Consider the following 21,073-nt stretch of genomic DNA (forward strand, 5'->3'; position numbering starts at 1 on the left):
CATTATAAAGATATTATTGAGGAAACAAGAAGAATAACCTATGAAAATTTCAAAACAGAATAATGAGGCTACGTATCAGGAAAGTTTGTAATGTAAGATTTAAAGGTACAAAATGCATTGTTTACAAGAGTTTTACCAATAATGCTATTGTTCTATAAATCAAATATGACTCCAATACTAACAATTCATATATGACAAAAAAAAACTTATGTATTACCAGTTCCAGCAGATTATTATCATTATCATTATTATTACTGGCTAAACTACAACCATAGTTGGAAAATCATTATGCTATGAACCCAAGGGCTTCAACAAGCAAAATAGCTCAGTAAGAAAGGGAAATAAGGAAACAGATAGAATAGTGCAACTGAGTGTACCCTCATGCAAGAGAACTCTAACCCAAGGCAGTGGAAGACCACGGTACAGAGGCTATGGCACAACCCAAAACTAGAGAACAATGGTTTGATTTGACTTAAAAGTTCCCTTCTCCTGGAAGAGCTCCTAGAAAATGAAGAACGAGTACCAGTAAATCTTATTGCTCAAGATATGAGAGCTCTAGTATGACAACAATGGTGCTCAAAACCCTACAGAATATCTACCACCCTCTTCAACTTGCAAACAAGTAACAGTAAATCGTAATGCTTAGATTATGAAGCGATCTAATCTGAAGACAAGTGCCAGCAAGTCGTAATTGTTCAAGACATGGAGCGATCTAATCTGAAGACAAGTGCCAGCAAGTCGTAATTGTTCAAGACATGGTAAGATCTAATCTGAAGACAAGTGCCAGCAAATCGTAATTGTTCAAGACATGGTAAGATCTAATCTGAAGACAAGCGCCAGCAAGTCGAATTGTTCAAGACATGGTAAGATCTAATCTGAAGACAAGCGCCAGCAAGTCGTAATGTTCAAGACATGGAAAGATCTAATCTGAAGACAAGCGCCAGCAAATCCTAATTGTTCAAGACATGGTAAGATCTAATCTGAAGACAAGCGCCAGCAAGTCGAATTGTTCAAGACATGGTAATATCTAATCTGAAGACAAGCGCCAGCAAGTCGTAATGTTCAAGACATGGAAAGATCTAATCTGAAGACAAGCGCCAGCAAGTCGTAATTGTTCAAGACATGGTAAGATCTAATCTGAAGACAAGCGCCAGCAAGTCGTAATTGTTCAAGACATGGTAAGATCTAATCTGAAGACAAGTGCCAGCAAGTCGTAATTGTTCAAGACATGGTAAGATCTAATCTGAAGACAAGCGCCAGCAAATCGTAATTGTTCAAGACATGGAAAGATCTAATCTGAAGACAAGCGCCAGCAAGTCGTAATTGTTCAAGACATGGTAAGATCTAATCTGAAGACAAGCGCCAGCAAGTCGTAATTGTTCAAGACATGGAAAGATCTAATCTGAAGACAAGCGCCAGCAAATCGTAATTGTTCAAGACATGGTAAGATCTAATCTGAAGACAAGCGCCAGCAAATCGTAATGTTCAAGATATATGGTAAGATCTAATCTGAAGACAAGTACCAGCAAATCATAATGTTCAAGACATGGAGTGATCTAATCTGAAGACAAGTACCAGCAAATCATAATGTTCACGATATATGGTAAGATCTAATCTGAAGACAAGTACCAGCAAATCGTAATGTTCAAGACATGGAGCGATCTAATCTGAAGACAAGTACCAGCAAATCGTAATGTTCAGGACATGGAGCGATCTAATCTGAAGACAAGTACCCGCAAATCGTAATGTTCAAGATATATGGTAAGATCTAATCTGAAGACAAGTACCAGCAAATCGTAATGTTCAAGACATGGAGCGATCTAATCTGAAGACAAGTGCCAGCAAATCGTAATGTTCAAGACATGGAGCGATCTAATCTGAAGACAAGTGCCAGCAAATCGTAATGTTCAAGACATGGAGCGATCTAATCTGAAGACAAGTGCCAGCAAATCGTAATGTTCAAGACATGGAGCGATCTAATCTGAAGACAAGTGCCAGCAAGTCGTAATGTTCAAGACATGGTAAGATCTAATCTGAAGACAAGTGCCAGCAAGTCGTAATGTTCAAGATATATGGTAAGATCTAATCTGAAGACAAGTGCCAGCAAGTCGTAATGTTCAAGATATATGGTAAGATCTAATCTGAAGACAAGTGCCAGCAAATCGTAATGTTCAAGACATGGTAAGATCTAATCTGAAGACAAGTGCCAGCAAGTCGTAATGTTCAAGATATATGGTAAGATCTAATCTGAAGACAAGTGCCAGCAAATCGTAATGTTCAAGACATGGAGCGATCTAATCTGAAGATAAGTACCAGTAAATAGTATTGTTCAAGACATAGAGCGATCTAATCTGAAGACAAGTACCAGTAAATCGTAATGTTCAAGACATGGTAAGATCTAATCTGAAGACAAGTACCAGCAAATCGTAATGTTCAAGATATATGGTAAGATCTAATCTGAAGACAAGTACCAGCAAATCGTAATGTTCAAGACATGGAGCGATCTAATCTGAAGACAAGTACCAGTAAATCGTAATGTTCAAGACATGATAAGATCTAATCTGAAGACAAGTACCGGCAAATCGTAATGTTCAAGATATATGGTAAGATCTAATCTGAAGACAAGTACCAGCAAATCGTAATGTTCAAGACATGGTAAGATCTAATCTGAAGACAAGTACCAGCAAATTGTAATGTTCAAGATATATGGTAAGATCTAATCTGAAGACAAGTACCAGCAAATCGTAATGTTCAAGATATGGTAAGATCTAATCTGAAGACAAGTACCAGTAAATCATAATGTTCGAGACATGGAGCGATCTTATCTGAAGACAAGTACCAGTAAATAGTATTGTTCAATACATGGAGCAATCTAATCTGAAGACAAGTACCAGTAAATCGTAATGTTCAATACATGGAGCAATCTAATCTGAAGACAAGTACCAGCAAATTGTAATGTTCAAGATATATGGTAAGATCTAATCTGAAGACAAGTACCAGCAAATCGTAATGTTCAAGACATGGTAAGATCTAATCTGAAGACAAGTACCAGCAAATCGTAATGTTCAAGACATGGTAAGATCTAATCTGAAGACAAGTACCAGCAAATTGTAATGTTCAAGATATATGGTAAGATCTAATCTGAAGACAAGTACCAGCAAATCGTAATGTTCAAGACATGGTAAGATCTAATCTGAAGACAAGTACCAGCAAATTGTAATGTTCAAGATATATGGTAAGATCTAATCTGAAGACAAGTACCAGCAAATCGTAATGTTCAAGATATATGGTAAGATCTAATCTGAAGACAAGTACCAGCAAATCGTAATGTTCAAGACATGGTAAGATCTAATCTGAAGACAAGTACCAGCAAATCGTAATGTTCAAGATATATGGTAAGATCTAATCTGAAGACAAGTACCAGCAAATCGTAATGTTCAAGACATGGTAAGATCTAATCTGAAGACAAGTACCAGCAAATCGTAATGTTCAAGATATGGTAAGATCTAATCTGAAGACAAGTACCAGCAAATCGTAATGTTCAAGATATATGGTAAGATCTAATCTGAAGACAAGTACCAGCAAATCGTAATGTTCAAGATATGGTAAGATCTAATCTGAAGACAAGTACCAGCAAATCGTAATGTTCAAGATATATGGTAAGATCTAATCTAAAGACAAGTACCAGCAAATCGTAATGTTCAAGATATATGGTAAGATCTAATCTGAAGACAAGTACCAGCAAATCGTAATGTTCAAGATATGGTAAGATCTAATCTGAAGACAAGTACCAGTAAATCATAATGTTCGAGACATGGAGCGATCTAATCTGAAGACAAGTACCAGTAAATCATAATGTTCAAGACATGGAGCAATCTAATCTGAAGACACGTACCAGCAAATTGTATCTGACACTCTACTAACCTCTGTAACTCCCAGGTAAGAAAGAGCAAGGCGAGATGCCAGTCGGAGATTTGCCTCTGCCTGATCACGTGGCAAGACATCATGTCTGGGACATGTTCCTGGCACCAGCGTCTCGATCAAGCCACAAAGAATGACTCCGTCTGCCAAATCACGGGAGAGGTCGTCAATCGTATGCGATGGCATCACCTTCCTGAGCCATGCTATTGCCATCCGTTCTTGTTTCTTGAACGTAGCGCAAGCTGAAACAATACATTAAAATAAATAAAATGATAAATTTTATTATTATTATTATTATTATTATTACTAACTGAGGTACAACCCTAGTTGGAAAAGTGGGATGCTATAAACCGAAGGGCTCCAACAGGGAATATAGCCCAGTGAGGAAAAGAAATAAGGAAATAAATAAACTACAAGAGAAGTAATGAACAATTAGAATAAAATATTTTAAGAACAGTTACAACATTAAAATAAATCTTTTTTTCATAAACTATAAAACTTCAAAAAACAAGATGAGAAATAAGATAGAACAGCATGCCTCAGTGTACCCCTAAGCAAGATATAGAGAGGCTATGGCACTACCCAAGACTAGAAATCAATGGTTTGATTTCGGAGTGTCTCTTCTACCCTTATCAAGAGGCAAAACGCCACTGAACAATTACAGTGCCTTACTGTGCCTAAAGCCCAGTCCACACGAGCGTGCATGCCCGAAGGGCAAACAGTGATACCAGACCACAATAGTTAGTAAGAATAAGGGTTAATGACGTCAGAAGCGGGAAAACCACAGACAGGGATCTAGCATCATACAGTGTTGCCAGACCCTGCCTTTAGTTTTCCCGCTTCTGACGTTATCAACCCTCATTTTCACTAAGTATTGTGGCCTGGTATCACTGTTTGCCCATCGGGCATGCCCAATCGTGTGGACAGTGCCTCCGTTGTTCAGTTTGTGTTGCCTTGCATTTACTTGTTTACGAATTTCTGACAGCTAAACGAGGAGCTTATTACCTTTGTAATACTTCGGTTACATAGCAAAAATAGAATATGTAGACACAACTCAAGTGTAATACAGGAGGTTTACCAATGAATATGCCTCTCTCTCTCTCTCTCTCTCTCTCTCTCTCTCTCTCTCTCTCTCTCTCTCTCTCTCTCTCTCTCTCTCTCTCTCTCTCTAAATACAGTATTTTTTGGTATACCTGCAGTCTTTTAGAACTATGAAAGAAATAAGGAAATTTTCTCTCTCTCTCTCTCTCTCTCAATAATTGGCATACCTGCAGTCTTTAAAACTATGGAAGAAATAAGGAAATCTCTCTCTCTCTCTCTCTCTCTCTCTCTCTCTCTCTCTCTCTCTCTTTCGTGTTTTTAGGTATTCCAGCAATCTTTTAAAACTATGGAAGAAAATAGGAAATTGGTATATGGAGATTTGGAGTTCACATAAAAATGAGTTCACATAAATATAAAACTGTCTTTGAGAAGCCCTAACAATGACCGAATGACTAAAAGATGTGTTCTCATATGTTAATCCAATTATACCAAATCTTACTTTATAGGTTCTTCTTCAAGAATGGCAGACTTGCTTGCCCCTTGCAATACCTAACAAAGTTAAGCTAAATGTCTTACTTTATTACTTTAAATTATCATCACCATCACCATCATCATCATCATCATCTCCTATGCCTATTGACGCAAAGGGCCTCGGTTATAATTCGCCAGTCGTCTCTATCTTGAGCTTTTATATCAATACTTCATTCATCATTACCTACTTCGCGCTTCATAGTCCTTAGACATGTAGGTCTGGGTCTTCCATCTCCTCTAGTGCCTGTTGGAGCCCATTTAAACGTTTGGTGAACTAATCTCTCTTGAGGAGTGCGAAGAGCATGTCCAAACCATCTCCATCTACCCATCACCATGATCTCAACCACATATGGCACTCGAGTAATCTCTTATAGTTTCATTTCTAATCCGGTCCTGCCATTTAACTCCCAATATTCTTCTGAGGGCTTTGTTATTATTATTATCACTAAGCTACAACCCTAGTTGGAAAAGCAAGATGATATAATCCCAAAATTTTACAAACACAACTATTTAAAATCATCACCTTTCCCACCGTTATAACTAAACTTTCAAACTCAGAGAGAAAAGGCAATGATACTATTTTCTGAAATACTGAGAGGCAAGTTATCTTTAAAAGAAGAGCCTTAAATAAGCTTTTATTCAATTTTTCTGTCTTGTTAATTATTTTACATGATTATTTATTCTATTTTTCATCTTGATGTTCGTCAAACGTAATTAAACAAAGTTTTAAAGGCCGTTCATGAACGGTAAAGGAAAGGGAGTGACGAAGCCCTAGCAATCAGGACAATGCCCTCGAGACTGACCGTAATATACATATGATCAGCGGGCAAGACCCTCTCCACCAACGCTAGGACCAAGGAGGACCAGGCAATGGCTGCTGATGACTCAGCAGGTAGATCTATAGGCTCCCCCAAAAGCCTCATCCTTACCTCAAAAGGATGGTGGGGTTGCAGACACTACAAGAAACTATCGAGCTTGAACGGGATTCGAACCCCAGTCTGACGATCACCAGGCAGGGACGTTTCCAATAGGCCACTAAAACCCTATTGTGATTATTTTCTGATTCTTACTCCCTGTCGGTTATCAAATGAAATTGAACAATGAATGTGTAAACGATTTATCTATTAAAAGACAGATTCACACACTTGTATCTTTAAAACCTGACCCCGATTCTTGTCATGAATGAATGGCAAATATAGAATTGGTAAAAAAGAATATTACAAGTCTTAACCGAATAAGTCATTCTGAGACGAATGATTGATGGGTCGATTTGGAGATTTCTGGCATGTTGAAATCGAAGGTCATTGACGCCGATGTCATTTCTTATAAATAAAGAATAAAAGGTTATTCAATTTAGAGTCATAAAAGCAAAGATGTTTTAAAAGTTAAATAGCTTTCAGAAGACCTGCTTCTGAAATAAATCTAAAAATACCGCTAGCACAGTACAACACATTCTGTTTAATAATCTTTGGAGCACAACACATCCTGTCTAAGAATCTTTGGAGCACAACACATCCTGTCTAAAAAACTTTAGAGTACAACACATCCTGCTTAAGAATCTTTGGAATACAACACATCCTGTCTAAGAATCTTTGGAATACAACACATCCTGTCTAAGAATCTTTGGAGTACAACACATCCTGTCTAAGAATCTTTGGAGTACAACACATCCTGTCTAAGAATCTTTGGAGTACAAAACATCCTGTCTAAGAATCTTTGGAGTACAACACATCCTGCCCAAAAATCTTGGCAATGATGAACCTGTGAACAAGTGTGAATCCTTGACAATATATCAAGGTAATCTTAAAAGATATTCAATACAAAATGTCCTCACATATGGGAAAGGAAAAACAAAGGAAAAAAGTAGAGCAAATACCAGTTCCATATTTAATATATTGATGATAATTTTTTTGGAAGCCGCTGGGCAGGAATAATAATAAGGATAAGAATAGGGAAGTGGGGAATAAGGGGAAAGGAAGATTACCCCTGGATACAATCCAGTTTATAGCTCAAAGGCAGGTACTCGGGATGGGAAAGATTAAGGAAATAGGGAGAAAGAGAAGAACAGGAGAAGAATAAAAGAGAGGGGCAGACCCTCTTGCGATATTAAGGAATTGGTATTATTATTACAGTTCAATTATTGTAATTGGGCAGGAAAGGAGGACAAGTTAGATCAAGAGAAGCGTGACTGATGACAATGGGGAGAGGACATATTAGAGCAAGAGAAGCGTGGCTAATGACAATGAGTAGATGACATATTACAGCATGAGGAGAAACGTGGCTGATGACAATGAGTAAAAGACATATTAGAGCAAGAGAAACGTGGCTAATGACAATGCGGAGAGAGTTTGGATCTGAGAATTAAGTTAAGCTCAAAGATGGCACAGGAGAGAGACACATGGTGTGAATTCATTGAGGCCCTATTCATCCCTTGGCTTCCAGAGAATTAAATGAACGAAAATGAATGAATGATAATGTTAAAATAATAAAAATTGAAGGAATCTAATGAATGTTCTAAATTATAATTGATCTTACTACTCATTTTTTTTTACTGAGGCACATCTGCACTGATTCGCAAGGGTGTCCTTTTAGCTCGAAAAAGTTCCCTAATAGCTGATTGGTTAGAATGATTTTGTTCAACCAATCAGCTATTCGAAAACTGCCCTTTTAGCTCGGAAAAGTTTCCTACTACCTGATTGGTAGAGCAAAATCATGTTTGTAGATGGCCATTTCCTATAAATTCTTTTATCTTTTTTTTTCTGATGAATAACAAGCAACGCAAGAGTGTGGAGGCAACATTTAGGTATTAACTGATAAGCGGGGGAATGTAACTAACTTTACTGGGATGGAGCATCAGTATATATACAACCTGTTCCAGTCAAGAACGGCACAATAATTCAAACACAATGACACAAGCACATACAGTAATTATACAGAGAAGATGGATGTGGCACAATGAGAATGTTGAGATGGATGTGTGGGGTGACAAGAAGAGATAAGATACGGAATGAGGTAATTAGGGGTACCACAGGAGTTAGAAAACTATCAGATAAGATCCAAGAAAGTAGACTGAAGTGGTATGGTCATGTCATGAAAAGAGATGAACAGTATATTGGGAGGAGTGATGGAAATGGAAGTACAGGGAACCAAAGCGAAGGTGAATGGACTGTATCAAGGATGACCTTCGATCAAAGGGATTAACCGGTGATGAAGTGTGGGACAGAGGTAGATGGAGAAAGCTGACCAGAAACATCGATCCCACATAGAAGTGGGAAAAGATGTAGACAAAGAAGAAGAAGAAGAAGAAGAAGAAGAAGAAGAAGAGCGAGGGGAGAGCGCTTACGACCAGAGTCAATATCTGTATTGACTCTGCTTATGACAATATACTGAAAAAGAAATACTGATACAGTGTACGAGCGTGTGTGTGTGTGTGTGTGTGTGTGAGATAGGCGTGTGGTACAGTTGACTTCATTAATTCCGGTACACTTCACGGGAAGGTAAGGAGACGTCAGTGTACCGGAATTAATGAAGCCAACTGTACACAAGTAGAGTCTCGGCACATTCCTATATGTTTTAAACGTTTAAAATACTTAATATATAACATCTTATTAACTTATGTTTTTAGAGCCTATTCTTCATTAGTTAATAAGATAGTTCATATTCTTTATTTTCAGACGATTAAAGAAATATAGGAATATGCCAAGAATGGTCTTCCTAATCGGGCAGTTGAAACAGTAGAACTTCAAAAGTTCAAACTTCCTGCAAATGTTTTCACGTTGAACAGCCTTACATAAGCCGTTTTATAGTTTATGTATCAAATATCTGTTTTAATGTTGTTAAAGCTTTTAAAATATCTTATTTAAAATTTTTCATTACTTCTAATGTTTATTTATTTCCTTATTTCCTTTCCTCACTAAACTATTTTTCTATTTTAGAGCCCTTGGGCTTATAGCAGCTGCTTTTCCAACTAGGGTTGTAGCTTAGCTAGTAATAATAATAATTTTTCATTACTTCTTATATCATTCATCTATTTCCTTATTTCCTTTCCTCACTAGGCTATTTTTCCCTTTTGGATCCCTTGGGCTTATAGCAGCTTGCTTTTCCAGCTAGGGTTGTAGCTTGGCTAGTAATAATAATAATCTTTTATTGCTTCTTATATCGTTTACCTATTTCCTTTCCTCACTAGGCTATTTTTCCCTTTTGGCTCCCTTGGGCTTGAAGCAGCTTGCTTTTCCAACTAGGGTTGTTGCTTAGATAATAATAATGATAATAATAATAATAATAATAATAATAATAATAATAATAATAATAATAATAACTCGTGATGTTTTCATTCCACTCCGTGGATGTGAACAGGGGCCAAAATCTGTACATTTTTGGACCTCTACGAATATAATCAGGCCACTATGCAGTGGATAGCCTACAATCGGCGTGATAAGATATGAAGATTATGATTAACTTAATGTTCATTCTATTATGCTTCTTTCATCTTAACTTGTGTTCATTCTATTATGCTTCTTTCATCTTAAGTTATGTTCATTCTATTATGCTTCTTTCAACTTGTGTTCATTCTATTATGCTTCTTTCATCTTATGTTCATTCTGTTATGCTTCTTTCATCCTAACTTATGTTCATTCTGCTATGCTTCTTTCATCTTAACTTATGTTCATTCTATTATGCTTCTTTCATCTTAACTTGTGTTCATTCTATTATGCTTCTTTTATCTTACGTTCATTCTATTGTGCTTCTTTCATCTTAACTTGTGTTCATTCTATTATGCTTCTTTCTTCTTATGTTCATTCTATTATGCTTCTTTCTTCTTGTGTTCATTCTATTATGCTTCTTTCATTTTATGTTCATTCTATTATGCTTCTTTCATCTTAGGTTCATTCTATTATGCTTCTTTCAACTTATGTTCATTCTATTATGCTTCTTTCATCTTAACTTATGTTCATTCTATTATGCTTCTTTCATCTTAACTTGTGTTCATTCTATTATGCTTCTTTAATCTTATGTTCATTCTATTATGCTTCATTCATCTTATGTTCATTCTATTATGCTTCTTTCATCTTGTGTTCATTCTATTATGCTTCTTTCATCTTAACTTATGTTCATTCTATTATGCTTCTTTCATCTTATGTTCATTCTATTATGCTTCTTTCATCTTATGTTCATTCTATTATGCTTCTTTCATCTTAACTTGTGTTTATTCTATAATGCTTCTTTCATCTTATGTTCATTCTATTATGCTTCTTTCATCTTAACTTATGTTCATTCTATTACGCTTCTTTCATCTTAACTTGTGTTCATTCTATTATGCTTCTTTCATCTTATGTTCATTCTATTACGGTTCTTCCATCTTAACTTATGTTCATTCTATTATGCTTCTTTCATCTTATGTTCATTCTATTATGCTTCTTTCATCTTAACTTGTGTTCATTCTATTATGCTTCTTTCATCTTAACTTATGTTCATTCTATTATGCTTCTTTCATCTTATGTTCATTCTATTATGCTTCTTTCATCTTATGTTCATTCTATTATGCTTATTTCATCTTAACTTGTGTTCATTCTATTATGCTTCTTTCATCTTAACTTGTGTTCATTCTATTATGCTTCTTTCTTCTTATGTTCATTCTATTATGCTTCTTTCATCTTCCCTTGTGTTCATTCTATTATGCTTCTTTCTTCTTATGTTCATCCTATTATGCTTCTTTCATCTTAACTTGTGTTCAATCTATTATGTCTCTTTCTTATTATGTTCATTCTATTACGCTTCTTCCATCTTAACTTATGTTCATTCTATTATGCTTCTTTCATCTTATGTTTATTCTATTATGTTTCTTTCACCTTAACTTGAGTTCATTCTATCATGCTTCTTTCATCTTATGTTCATTCTATTATGCTTCTTTCTTCTTATATTCATTCTATTATGCTTCTTTCTTCTTATATTCATTCTATTATGCTTCTTTCATATTATGTTCATTCTATCATGCTTCTTTCATCTTAACTTGTGTTCATTCTATTATGCTTCTTTCATCACAACTTACGTTCATTCTATTATGCTTCTTTCATCTTAACTTACGTTCATTCTATTATGCTTCTTTCATCCTATGTTCATTCTATAATGCTTCTTTGACGACGACAAGGGACTGAACACGACTACCGAGCTGTTCAATTCCTTTGCTTCTGCCCTTGATAAGACACACTCAGCCAGCAGTTGTAAAGCCTCCTTCCGTCATTCATCACCTTTCATTAGATTTACCCTTTTCTCAATTCATTTTTCCAGCATTGGAAATCGTTTGGCTTCTAATTCCACCATTCATCTCTTCTTCTTCCCCACCGTCATCCTTAAGTTAAGGGGTCGGTTGTCTGGCGTTCAAGTCCCGCTCTAACTCGTTAGTTCCTTTGGTTGCTGCAACCTCAGCCTCATTGTAAGCTAAGGATGGGGGGTTGGGGGGAGCCTATAGGTCTATCTGCTGAGTCATCAGCAGCCATTGCCTGGCCCTCCCTGGTCCTAGCTTGGGTGGAGAGGGGTCTTGGGCGCTGATCATATATATATGGCTGGTCCCTAGGGCATTGTCTTGCTTGATAGGGCAATGTCACTGTCCCTTGCCTCTGCCATTCATCAGCAGCCTTTAAACCTTTAAGTGGCTCTTGTGATATACCATCATTTTCGATTGTTTCATAAATACTACGTACAGTAGATCAGAGGAAAAGCACCCTTTCACACCCTTACTGAGCAGCGAGTAACCAAACATATATAGGGAGAGGTGGCTACAGTGAGGGGTGGGGCTAAATATGGGAACTCGCCGCACAGTAAGGGTGTGATAGGATGTTCTACCTCAGAGCAAGATATACCAGAAATGCCTGTATCCAACTGTACATCATTCCTTATTGTTTTAGTCTACCTTTGTATAGGTATTGTTGATCATGCATCAGCTCCCTCCCAATTCTTCTATTATCTACAGTTCTACTTTTTCACATAATCCAATCTTACCTTAAGTGCATATCAAATCCTCCAAATCAGTTGTCATTTGTTTTTATCCGTTGCCACTTTTTTCCCACTTGAACAATGGCCATTGGGACTTTTCTTTTTTATCATGTCAATCATATTACTTTAAAATAATCGCCTTAAAAATTACTGACTCAAAACTTAGTGGAGAATCATCTTTATACTGTCAATAATAGCATTCTGCTTTTCCAACTAGGGTTGTAGCTTAGCTATCAATAATAATAATAATAATAATAATAATAATAATAATAATAATGATAATGATAATGATAATAATGATAATAATAATAATAATAATAATAATAATAATAATGATAATAATAATAATAATAATAATGATAATAATAATAATAATAATAATAATAATGATAATAATAATAATAATAATAATGATAATAATAATAATGATAATAATAATAATAATAATGATAATAATAATAATAATAATAATAACACCATCCTATAACCCTTGTTAATAAGGACTCTCCAAAGATGGCGCTGCTCGTAGGAATCTCCGGTTCAATCTTAATTTCATTAAATAACTTTTAGGAGAAAGAGCCCGTGCTTTGAAAAGCAATTCTATCAAATCAAAGGGCAACTACTTAATACACAAGCCATCTTTCGCAAAATGGACGACCATTTTGCAAAGCAATAATGAAAGATATATATTATATGGATTTACTAGTAGGGCTTTGGTTCATCTCGTTATGTAAGCGAGGCACTTTTTTGGCTTCGCAGAATGTCGGACACTATAGGTTATAGGCAGAGAGAGAGAGAGAGAGAGAGAGAGAGAGAGAGATGGAACAACGTCGTTTAATTGAAGATATGCTGTTTCACAAATAATACAAGTTACATTGTCATATCACAGAGAGAGAGAGAGAGAGAGAGAGAGAGAGAGAGAGAGAGAGAGAGAGAGAGAGAGAGAGATACATACCCATAGCCAGATATAATGCAATGAGGGTGAAGAGGGTACTGCATTGCTTGCAGAATCTGCACCAACACGTCCAGAGCCATCTTAACCACTGGAGCCATATTGAACCTTTCACTGAGAAGAGACAAAAAAATGAAAAAAATCAGTATCATTCTTTAATAACTTTAAAAAATAAAATATGAATATGACAACATAGGAAAGATTTATTTTAATGTTTTTACTGGTCTTGGAATAGTTTATTTAAATTGTTCATTATTTTTCTTGTTTGTTCAGTTATATATTTTCTTTCCTCACTGGGCTGTTTTTCCCTGTTGGAGCCCCTGGGCTTTTGGCATCCTGCTTTCCCAACTAGGGTTGTTGCTTAAGTGATAATAATAATAATAATAATAATAAAGATAATAATAATTATAATAACAATGATAAAATCAACAATACTACTACTACTACTACTACTACTACTACTACCTATAATAATAATAATAATAATAATAATAATAACAATAATAATAATAATAATTAGGAATGAAATTTGATGGAGAAGAGTAAATATGTTGTTTACCAAACATGAAAATATTCACCCGAGATTGGCGTAATTTGGTTGTGAGTATTAATCTAAAAAAAAAAACTTGAAAATAAAAACATAAGATATATGTACATAATATTGTCATCAAATACAAAGTTCGGGAAATAAACCCATGTTTAAAAGAGAGAGAGAGAGAGAGAGAGAGAGAGAGAGAGAGAGAGAGAGAGAGAGAGAGAGAGAGAGAGAGAGAGAGAATCTACACACACACACACACACACATATATATATATATATATATATGCATATATATATATATATATATATATATATATATATATATACATATTTATATATATTTTTATATGCGTATACAATCATCTCCGCTTACGCTTATCGACACAGAGTCTCTCTCTCTCTCTCTCTCTCTCTCTCTCTCTCTCTCTCTCTCTCTCTCTATATATATATATATATATATATATATATATATATATATATATATATATATATATATATATATATATATATCCCTTTCCCCGCTAGAAAAAGAGACAGATCATTATAATCATTACAGCCTCTGAATCTGCACCCTATATTTTGTTGTAAATAAGCTAACACATTTTCATTACTTAAACTAGTTTATTTTAGCTACCTGAATATATTAAGTTTAGTCGTTTGTAGTGAAAAATATACTGATCTGATGAATTTAATGCTTGGTTTGTTTACAGTTTGTTAAAATTCGTGATATTCTATAATGATATGTAATTACATAAAACTTAAATGATTGAAGTTGTTTTGTATATAATAAAATATATGGTGCAAAATCAGAGGTTATAATGTGTAATTACATAAAACACTATGAATCATTGCAATGGCACATTCAAGTCCCTCTATGACATTATGATACAATTTGGGTAATTCTGAAAGATCTCATCTACGAGAACCAATGTTACCTAATATGTTTTTATTACGTCCAGAATGGCAAGAATTATACTCATTTTTTTTTAATGAGGCGCATTTGCACCGACGCGCAGGGGTGCCCTTTTAGTTCGGAAAAGTTTCCTGCTATCTGATTGGTTAGAATTATCTTGTCCAACCAATCAGCGATCAAGAAACTTTTCCGAGCTAAAAGAGCACCCCTGCGCGTCGGTGCAAATCTGCCTCGCTAAAAAGAATTGACTTTAGTATTACCAAATATACACTACGGTTGTGTTAAATCCAGAATAACAGAATTAGCTTTGAAAATTAGCTGGAGCTTCTCCGATCAACTCTCTTTAACTAAATGAAATTTTAGGTAGTAGGTTGCCCAGGGCACCAGCCACCCATTGAGATTCTACCGCTAGAGAGTTATGGGTCCTTTGGCCAGACAGTACTACATTGGATCCCTCTCCCTGGTTATGGCTCATTTTGTCTTTGCCTACACATACACCGAATGGTCTGTCCAATTCTTTCCACATTCGCCTCTGTCCTCATACTCCTGACAACACTGAGATTACCAAACAATTCTCCTCTCAAGGGGTTAACTACTGCTTTCCTCTTTTTAAGGGTAGAAGAGACTCTTTAGCTATGGCAAGCAGCTCTTCTAGGAGAAGGACACTGAAATCAAATCATTGTTCTCTGGTCTTGGGTAGTGCCATAGCCTCTGTACCATGGTCTTCCACTGTCTTGGGGTAGAGTACTCTTGCTTGAGGGTACACTCGGGCATACTATTCTGTCTGATTTCTCTTCCTCTTTTTTTTTAAAAAGATTTTATAGTTTATATATGAAAGATCTATACTGATATTGATGCTGTTTTTAAAATATTGTATTTTAATTGTTAATTAACTTCTCTTATAGTTTATTTATTTCCTTATTTCCTTTCCTCACTAGGCTATTTTCCCTATTGGGGCCTTTGAACTTATAGCATGCTGCTTTTACAATTAGGGTTGTAGTTTATCAAGTAATAATAATAATAATAATAATAATAATAATAATAATAATAATGATAATAATAATTTCAATTCAATTAACATTTTAATCTCTGTTGCGGTTTTTCGTTCGTTCATTTTAGATTATTATTATTATTATTATTATTATTGTTATTATTATTATTATTGTTATTATTATTATTATTATTATTACTTGCTAAGCTACAACCTTAGTTGGAAAAGCAGGATGCTACAAGCCCAGGGGTTCCAACAGGGAAAATAGCCCAATGAGGAAGAGAAACAAGGAAAAAATAGAATATTTTAAGAACAGTAACAACATTAAAATAAATACTTCCTATATAAACTAAAAAAAAAAAACTTTAAAACAAGAAGAAGAGAAACAAGATAGAATAGTGTGCCCGAGTGTACCCTTAAGCGATGAAGGTTTTTAGCTTTTTGTGGATGCCATAGCCAGTCCTAATCTTACCAGAGAAGAGATATTTAATCTAGAAAGAGGATTCAAGTCTCATTATCAATTAGTAAGCTTACTGTAATTGTACTGTAATTGTTCAGTGGCTACTTTACTCTTGGTAAGGGTAGAAGAGAGACTTTTGCTATAGTAAGCAGCTCTTCTAGGAGGACACTCCAAAATCAAACCATTGTTCTCCAGTCTTGGGTAGTGCCATAACTTCTGTACTATGGTCTTTCACTGTCTTGGGTTAGAGTTCTCTTGCTTGAGGGTACACTCGGGCGCACTATTTATCTAATTTCTCTTCCTCTTGTTTTGTTAAGGTTTTTTATGGTTTATATAGGAAATATTCATTTCAATGTTATTACTGTTCTTGAAATATTCTATTTTTTCCTTGTTCCCTTTCCTCACTAGGCTAATTTCCCTCTTGGAGCACCTGGACTTATAGCATCCTGCTTTTCCAACTAGGCTTGTAGCTAAGCAAGTAATAATAATAATAATAATAATAATAATAATAATAATAATAATAATAATAACAACATACACTTTCTGTTAAAGCGAGTTTAATTTTTCTCTTCTATAATCTACAGACTATGCACACTCACTCTCAATATTTTCTTATCTGCCACATCTTTAACCTCAGGTCCATTTAACGTTTTTAATTATATATTTTTCAATCCTCATTTCCAGTTAGAAATAAAATACACGTCATAAAAAACCTCCACTTTTCAATGTCATTAACACTATAGTCCAATTTTTTTAATAAGGCAGATTTGCACAGACTCGCAGGGGTGTCCTTTTATCTCGGAAAGGTTTCCTGATCGCTGATTGGTTGGACAAGATGATTCTGACCAATCAGATAGCAGGAAACCTTTCCGGGATAAAAGGGTACCACTGCGAGTCGGTGCAAATGCGTCTCATTACAAACAATTAAGTATAGGTAATAGGACATTTACTTTTTTTTCATAAACATTTTTAATTCAAGGTATAAATATTGACTATGAAAACATTTTCTTTTATATTGTCAATGTATTTTCATTTCTTTAATTTCTTCTATTACATTAACATATTTTTTTTCTTTTGATCGATTCATCTTTTCATTTTCATATTTATTTTCTATAATTTTATTCTACTTCACTCTCTTCTACATTTTACTTAGCTTTTCTTGTTTTATTATGATGATGATGATGATGATGATTATTGTTATTATTATTATTATTATTATCATCATCATAAGTATTATTATTATCATTATTATTATTATTATTATTATTATTATTATTATTATTATTATTATTATTATTATTATTATTGTTGTTGTTGTTACAAGCTAAGCTATAACCCTAGTTGGAAAAGCAAGATGCTATAAGCTCAAGGACTCCAACAGAGAAAAATAGCATAGCTGCAAGTAACCCCAAATAGGAATTAATATTGAATTCAACCTTGGAAATACACATTCACTGAGCAAGGATTCGAACCTATATCTCAAGAGTCAAAACTCTCCCAACAGTAGACTCTATCAATGCCATCAACAAGAATGGATAGTTTTCTAAATTAGATACATTGTAGCTATATAAATTAAATACTAAATTAGAATTCTAAACATTGTAGCTATATAAATTAAATACTAAATTAGAATTCTAAACATTGTAGCTATATAAATCAAATATTGAATTAGAATTCTAAACATTGTAGCTATATAAATTAAATACTAAATTAGAATTCTAAACATTGTAGCTATATAAATTAAATACTAAATTAGAATTCTAAACATTGTAGTTACATAAATGAATTGCTAAATTAGAATTTTAAACATTGTAGCTATATAAATCAAATATTGAATTAGAATTCTAAACATTGTAGCTATATAAATTAAATACTAAATTAGAATTCTAAACATTGTAGCTATATAAATTAATTACTAATTTAGAATTCTAAACATTGTAGTTACATAAATGAATTGCTAAATTAGAATTTTAAACATTGTAGCTATAAAAATCAAATATTGAATTAGAATTCTAAACATTGTAGCTATATAAATTAAATACTAAATTAGAATTCTAAACATTGTAGCTATATAAATTAATTACTAATTTAGAATTCTAAACATTGTAGTTACATAAATGAATTGCTAAATTAGAATTTTAAACATTGTAGCTATAAAAATCAAATATTGAATTAGAATTCTAAACATTGTAGCTATATAAATGAATTGCTAATTTAGAATTTTAAATATTATAACTATACTGTATTACTTACTAAATTAGAATTCTAAACATTGTAGCTATACCAATGAATTGCTAAATTAGAATTTTAAACACTGTAGTTATATAAATTAATTACTAAATTATAATTCTAAACATTGTAGCTATATAAATGAATTGCTAAATTAAAATTCTAAACGCTGTAGCTATATAAATAAATTGCTAAATTACAAATGTAAACATTGTAGCTGTATCAATGAATGGCTAAATTAAATTCTAAACATTGTAGTTAAATGAATTTCTAAATTAGGATTCTAAACATTGTAGCTATATAAATGAATTGCTAATCAACAATTCTAAATAGTGTAGCTATATGAATAAATTGCTAAATTGCAATTTTATCCATTGTAGCTATATAAATTAATTGCTAATTTAGAATTTTAAACATTGCAGCCATATAAATGAATTGCTAATTTGGAATTCTAAACATTGTTGCTATATAAATGAATTGCTAATTTGGAATTCTAAACATTGTTGCTATATAAATGAATTGCTAATTTAGAATTTTAAACATTGTAGCCATATAAATGAATTGCTAATTTGGAATTCTAAACATTGTTGCTATATAAATGAATTGCTAATTTAGAATTTTAAACATTGTAGCCATATAAATGAATTGCTAATTTGGAATTCTAAACATTGTTGCTATATAAATGAATTGCTAAATCAGATTTCTAAACATTGTAGCTATGTTAATGAATTACAACTCACCGATTTCTTCAGATTTAACAAGTGGCAATGGCTCCTTGGTGTGGTCAGACGCCATTGTCTTCATCGTATCGTTATTAAATCATTATAATATTTCCAGGTCCCTCTCTCTTCTGATCCTTCGATATCCTTTTCACTTTACCATTCGGATATATCCTCTGTTGATACACCACTTTCCCTTGGCTACTCGAACTGGCTGATACGACACTTTTCCCTTGGCTACTCAACTTGGTTGATACAACACTTTTCATTGGCTACTCAACTTGGTTGATACGCCACTTTTCCTAGGTTACTCAACTTGGTTGCTATACAACTTATCCTTGGCTACTCAACTTGGTTGACAACACTTTTCCCTGGCTACTCAACTTGGTTGATACAACACTTTTCATTGGCTACTCAACTTAGTTGATACGCCACTTTCCCTTGGTTACTCAACTTGGTTGATATACAACTTATCCCTGGCTACTCAACTTGGTTGACAACACTTTTCATTGGCTACTCAACTTGGTTGATAAGCCACTTTCCCTTGGTTACTCAACTTGGTTGATATACAACTTATCCCTGGCTACTCAACTTGGTTGATGCAGCACTTTTCATTGGCTACTCAACTTGTGTATTAGCCAAAAAATGTTCTATTACCTCATTACCAAAAGGAATAACACTATCAAAGCAGACCTTATGATATGGATTCTTTTCACGAACAAAAATACCATCTTACACCAGATGAATATGGTTTCCAGAAACGAAAACGCCCCCTGACATTTCACACACAGATAGCATCTGCAGTCCCGTTTTCTGGAGTAATCTTGAACACACACACGAAAAAAACCACAATGGTCACAAGCTTGCAAACTGACAAGTGGTCAGTTGAGCAGTGATCCAAGAACACTTCCTGTTATTGATTGTCTTCGGCCAGTCTCTGGAGCCACTGGTTGAAGGCTCAAGTATTCCAGGGCGTCACAAGACACGAGTGAAAGGAGACTTTGCAAGTCTTCCTTTTCTTCTCCTTCTCTCGATTGTCAGGCTTAAACTTTCTGCTGGCAGTCTTTCGTGGTTATTAAAATTGGATGGGTCGGCGGACGTCCCACTTTCGTTCGCGATTTTCAAAGGTTTCCCGTAAAAGCGAGTCGCTGAAGTTTCGATCAATATAAATCTATCACTTATGAAACATTAGTGTCTTCGCCAGTAACCCCAAAAATAATTATATTCAAAGAATCTTAGAACGAATTTTCTCCCTTTACTCGGGCCATTAAACTTAAAACTTCACTCGATTGTACCTTCACCGTACACCTGATAAATACTTGATCCAAGAACTGAAGAAGACTTACAAAGACACCCGAGACGAGAGATAATAGTTTCTTTCATCTTCTAATTTCCAGTATCGCATCCATCTCGGTGAAATTAAATCCTCACTTACTCGAGGGCGATGGATCAAAGAGAGAGGGCCTGTAGACTAGATTGGGGAAAGAGTTGTTGTTTCGACCTGTCGGGGTGACGTACAAGCCAGCATTGGGTCAAGGATCAACAATAATGGGACTTAACTCTAGGAAAGAAACCTGTGCTGGACATCCATCGATGCCACACGTCGCTACATATTTTTGACGGCTTCCTGGTGACATTTTTCTTCTCAGAACGCAGATCATTTTACGATCTACACTGTTATAAAATTGCATTAAAAAAAAAAAACGGTATATGTCTGGTAACATTTATTCCACGATTTTTACCGTTTTAAAAACGGATAAACGTAAAGGAGTGATATTACGGTCA

At 34.4% G+C, this 21,073-nt stretch overlaps 1 protein-coding gene across 1 annotated transcript in view; it reads right to left on the bottom strand.

Moving 5' to 3' along the window:
* The window catches only part of LOC137618229 (uncharacterized), a 67,308-nt gene extending 47,790 nt beyond the window's left edge, over positions 1-19,518 (bottom strand). Inside the window, exons 1-3 of the mRNA XM_068348373.1 lie at positions 19,310-19,518; positions 13,442-13,552; positions 3,925-4,163 (exon numbers count right to left, since the gene is read on the bottom strand). Of these exons, the coding sequence (XP_068204474.1) occupies positions 3,925-4,163; positions 13,442-13,552; positions 19,310-19,373 (414 nt within the window). The 5' untranslated portion in view covers positions 19,374-19,518. The remainder of the gene's footprint in view (positions 1-3,924; positions 4,164-13,441; positions 13,553-19,309) is intronic.
* Positions 19,519-21,073: the final 1,555 nt, after the last annotated feature.

The sequence above is a fragment of the Palaemon carinicauda genome, chromosome 24 (genome assembly GCF_036898095.1).
Source record: "Palaemon carinicauda isolate YSFRI2023 chromosome 24, ASM3689809v2, whole genome shotgun sequence".
NCBI classification, from domain to species: Eukaryota; Metazoa; Arthropoda; class Malacostraca; order Decapoda; family Palaemonidae; genus Palaemon; species Palaemon carinicauda.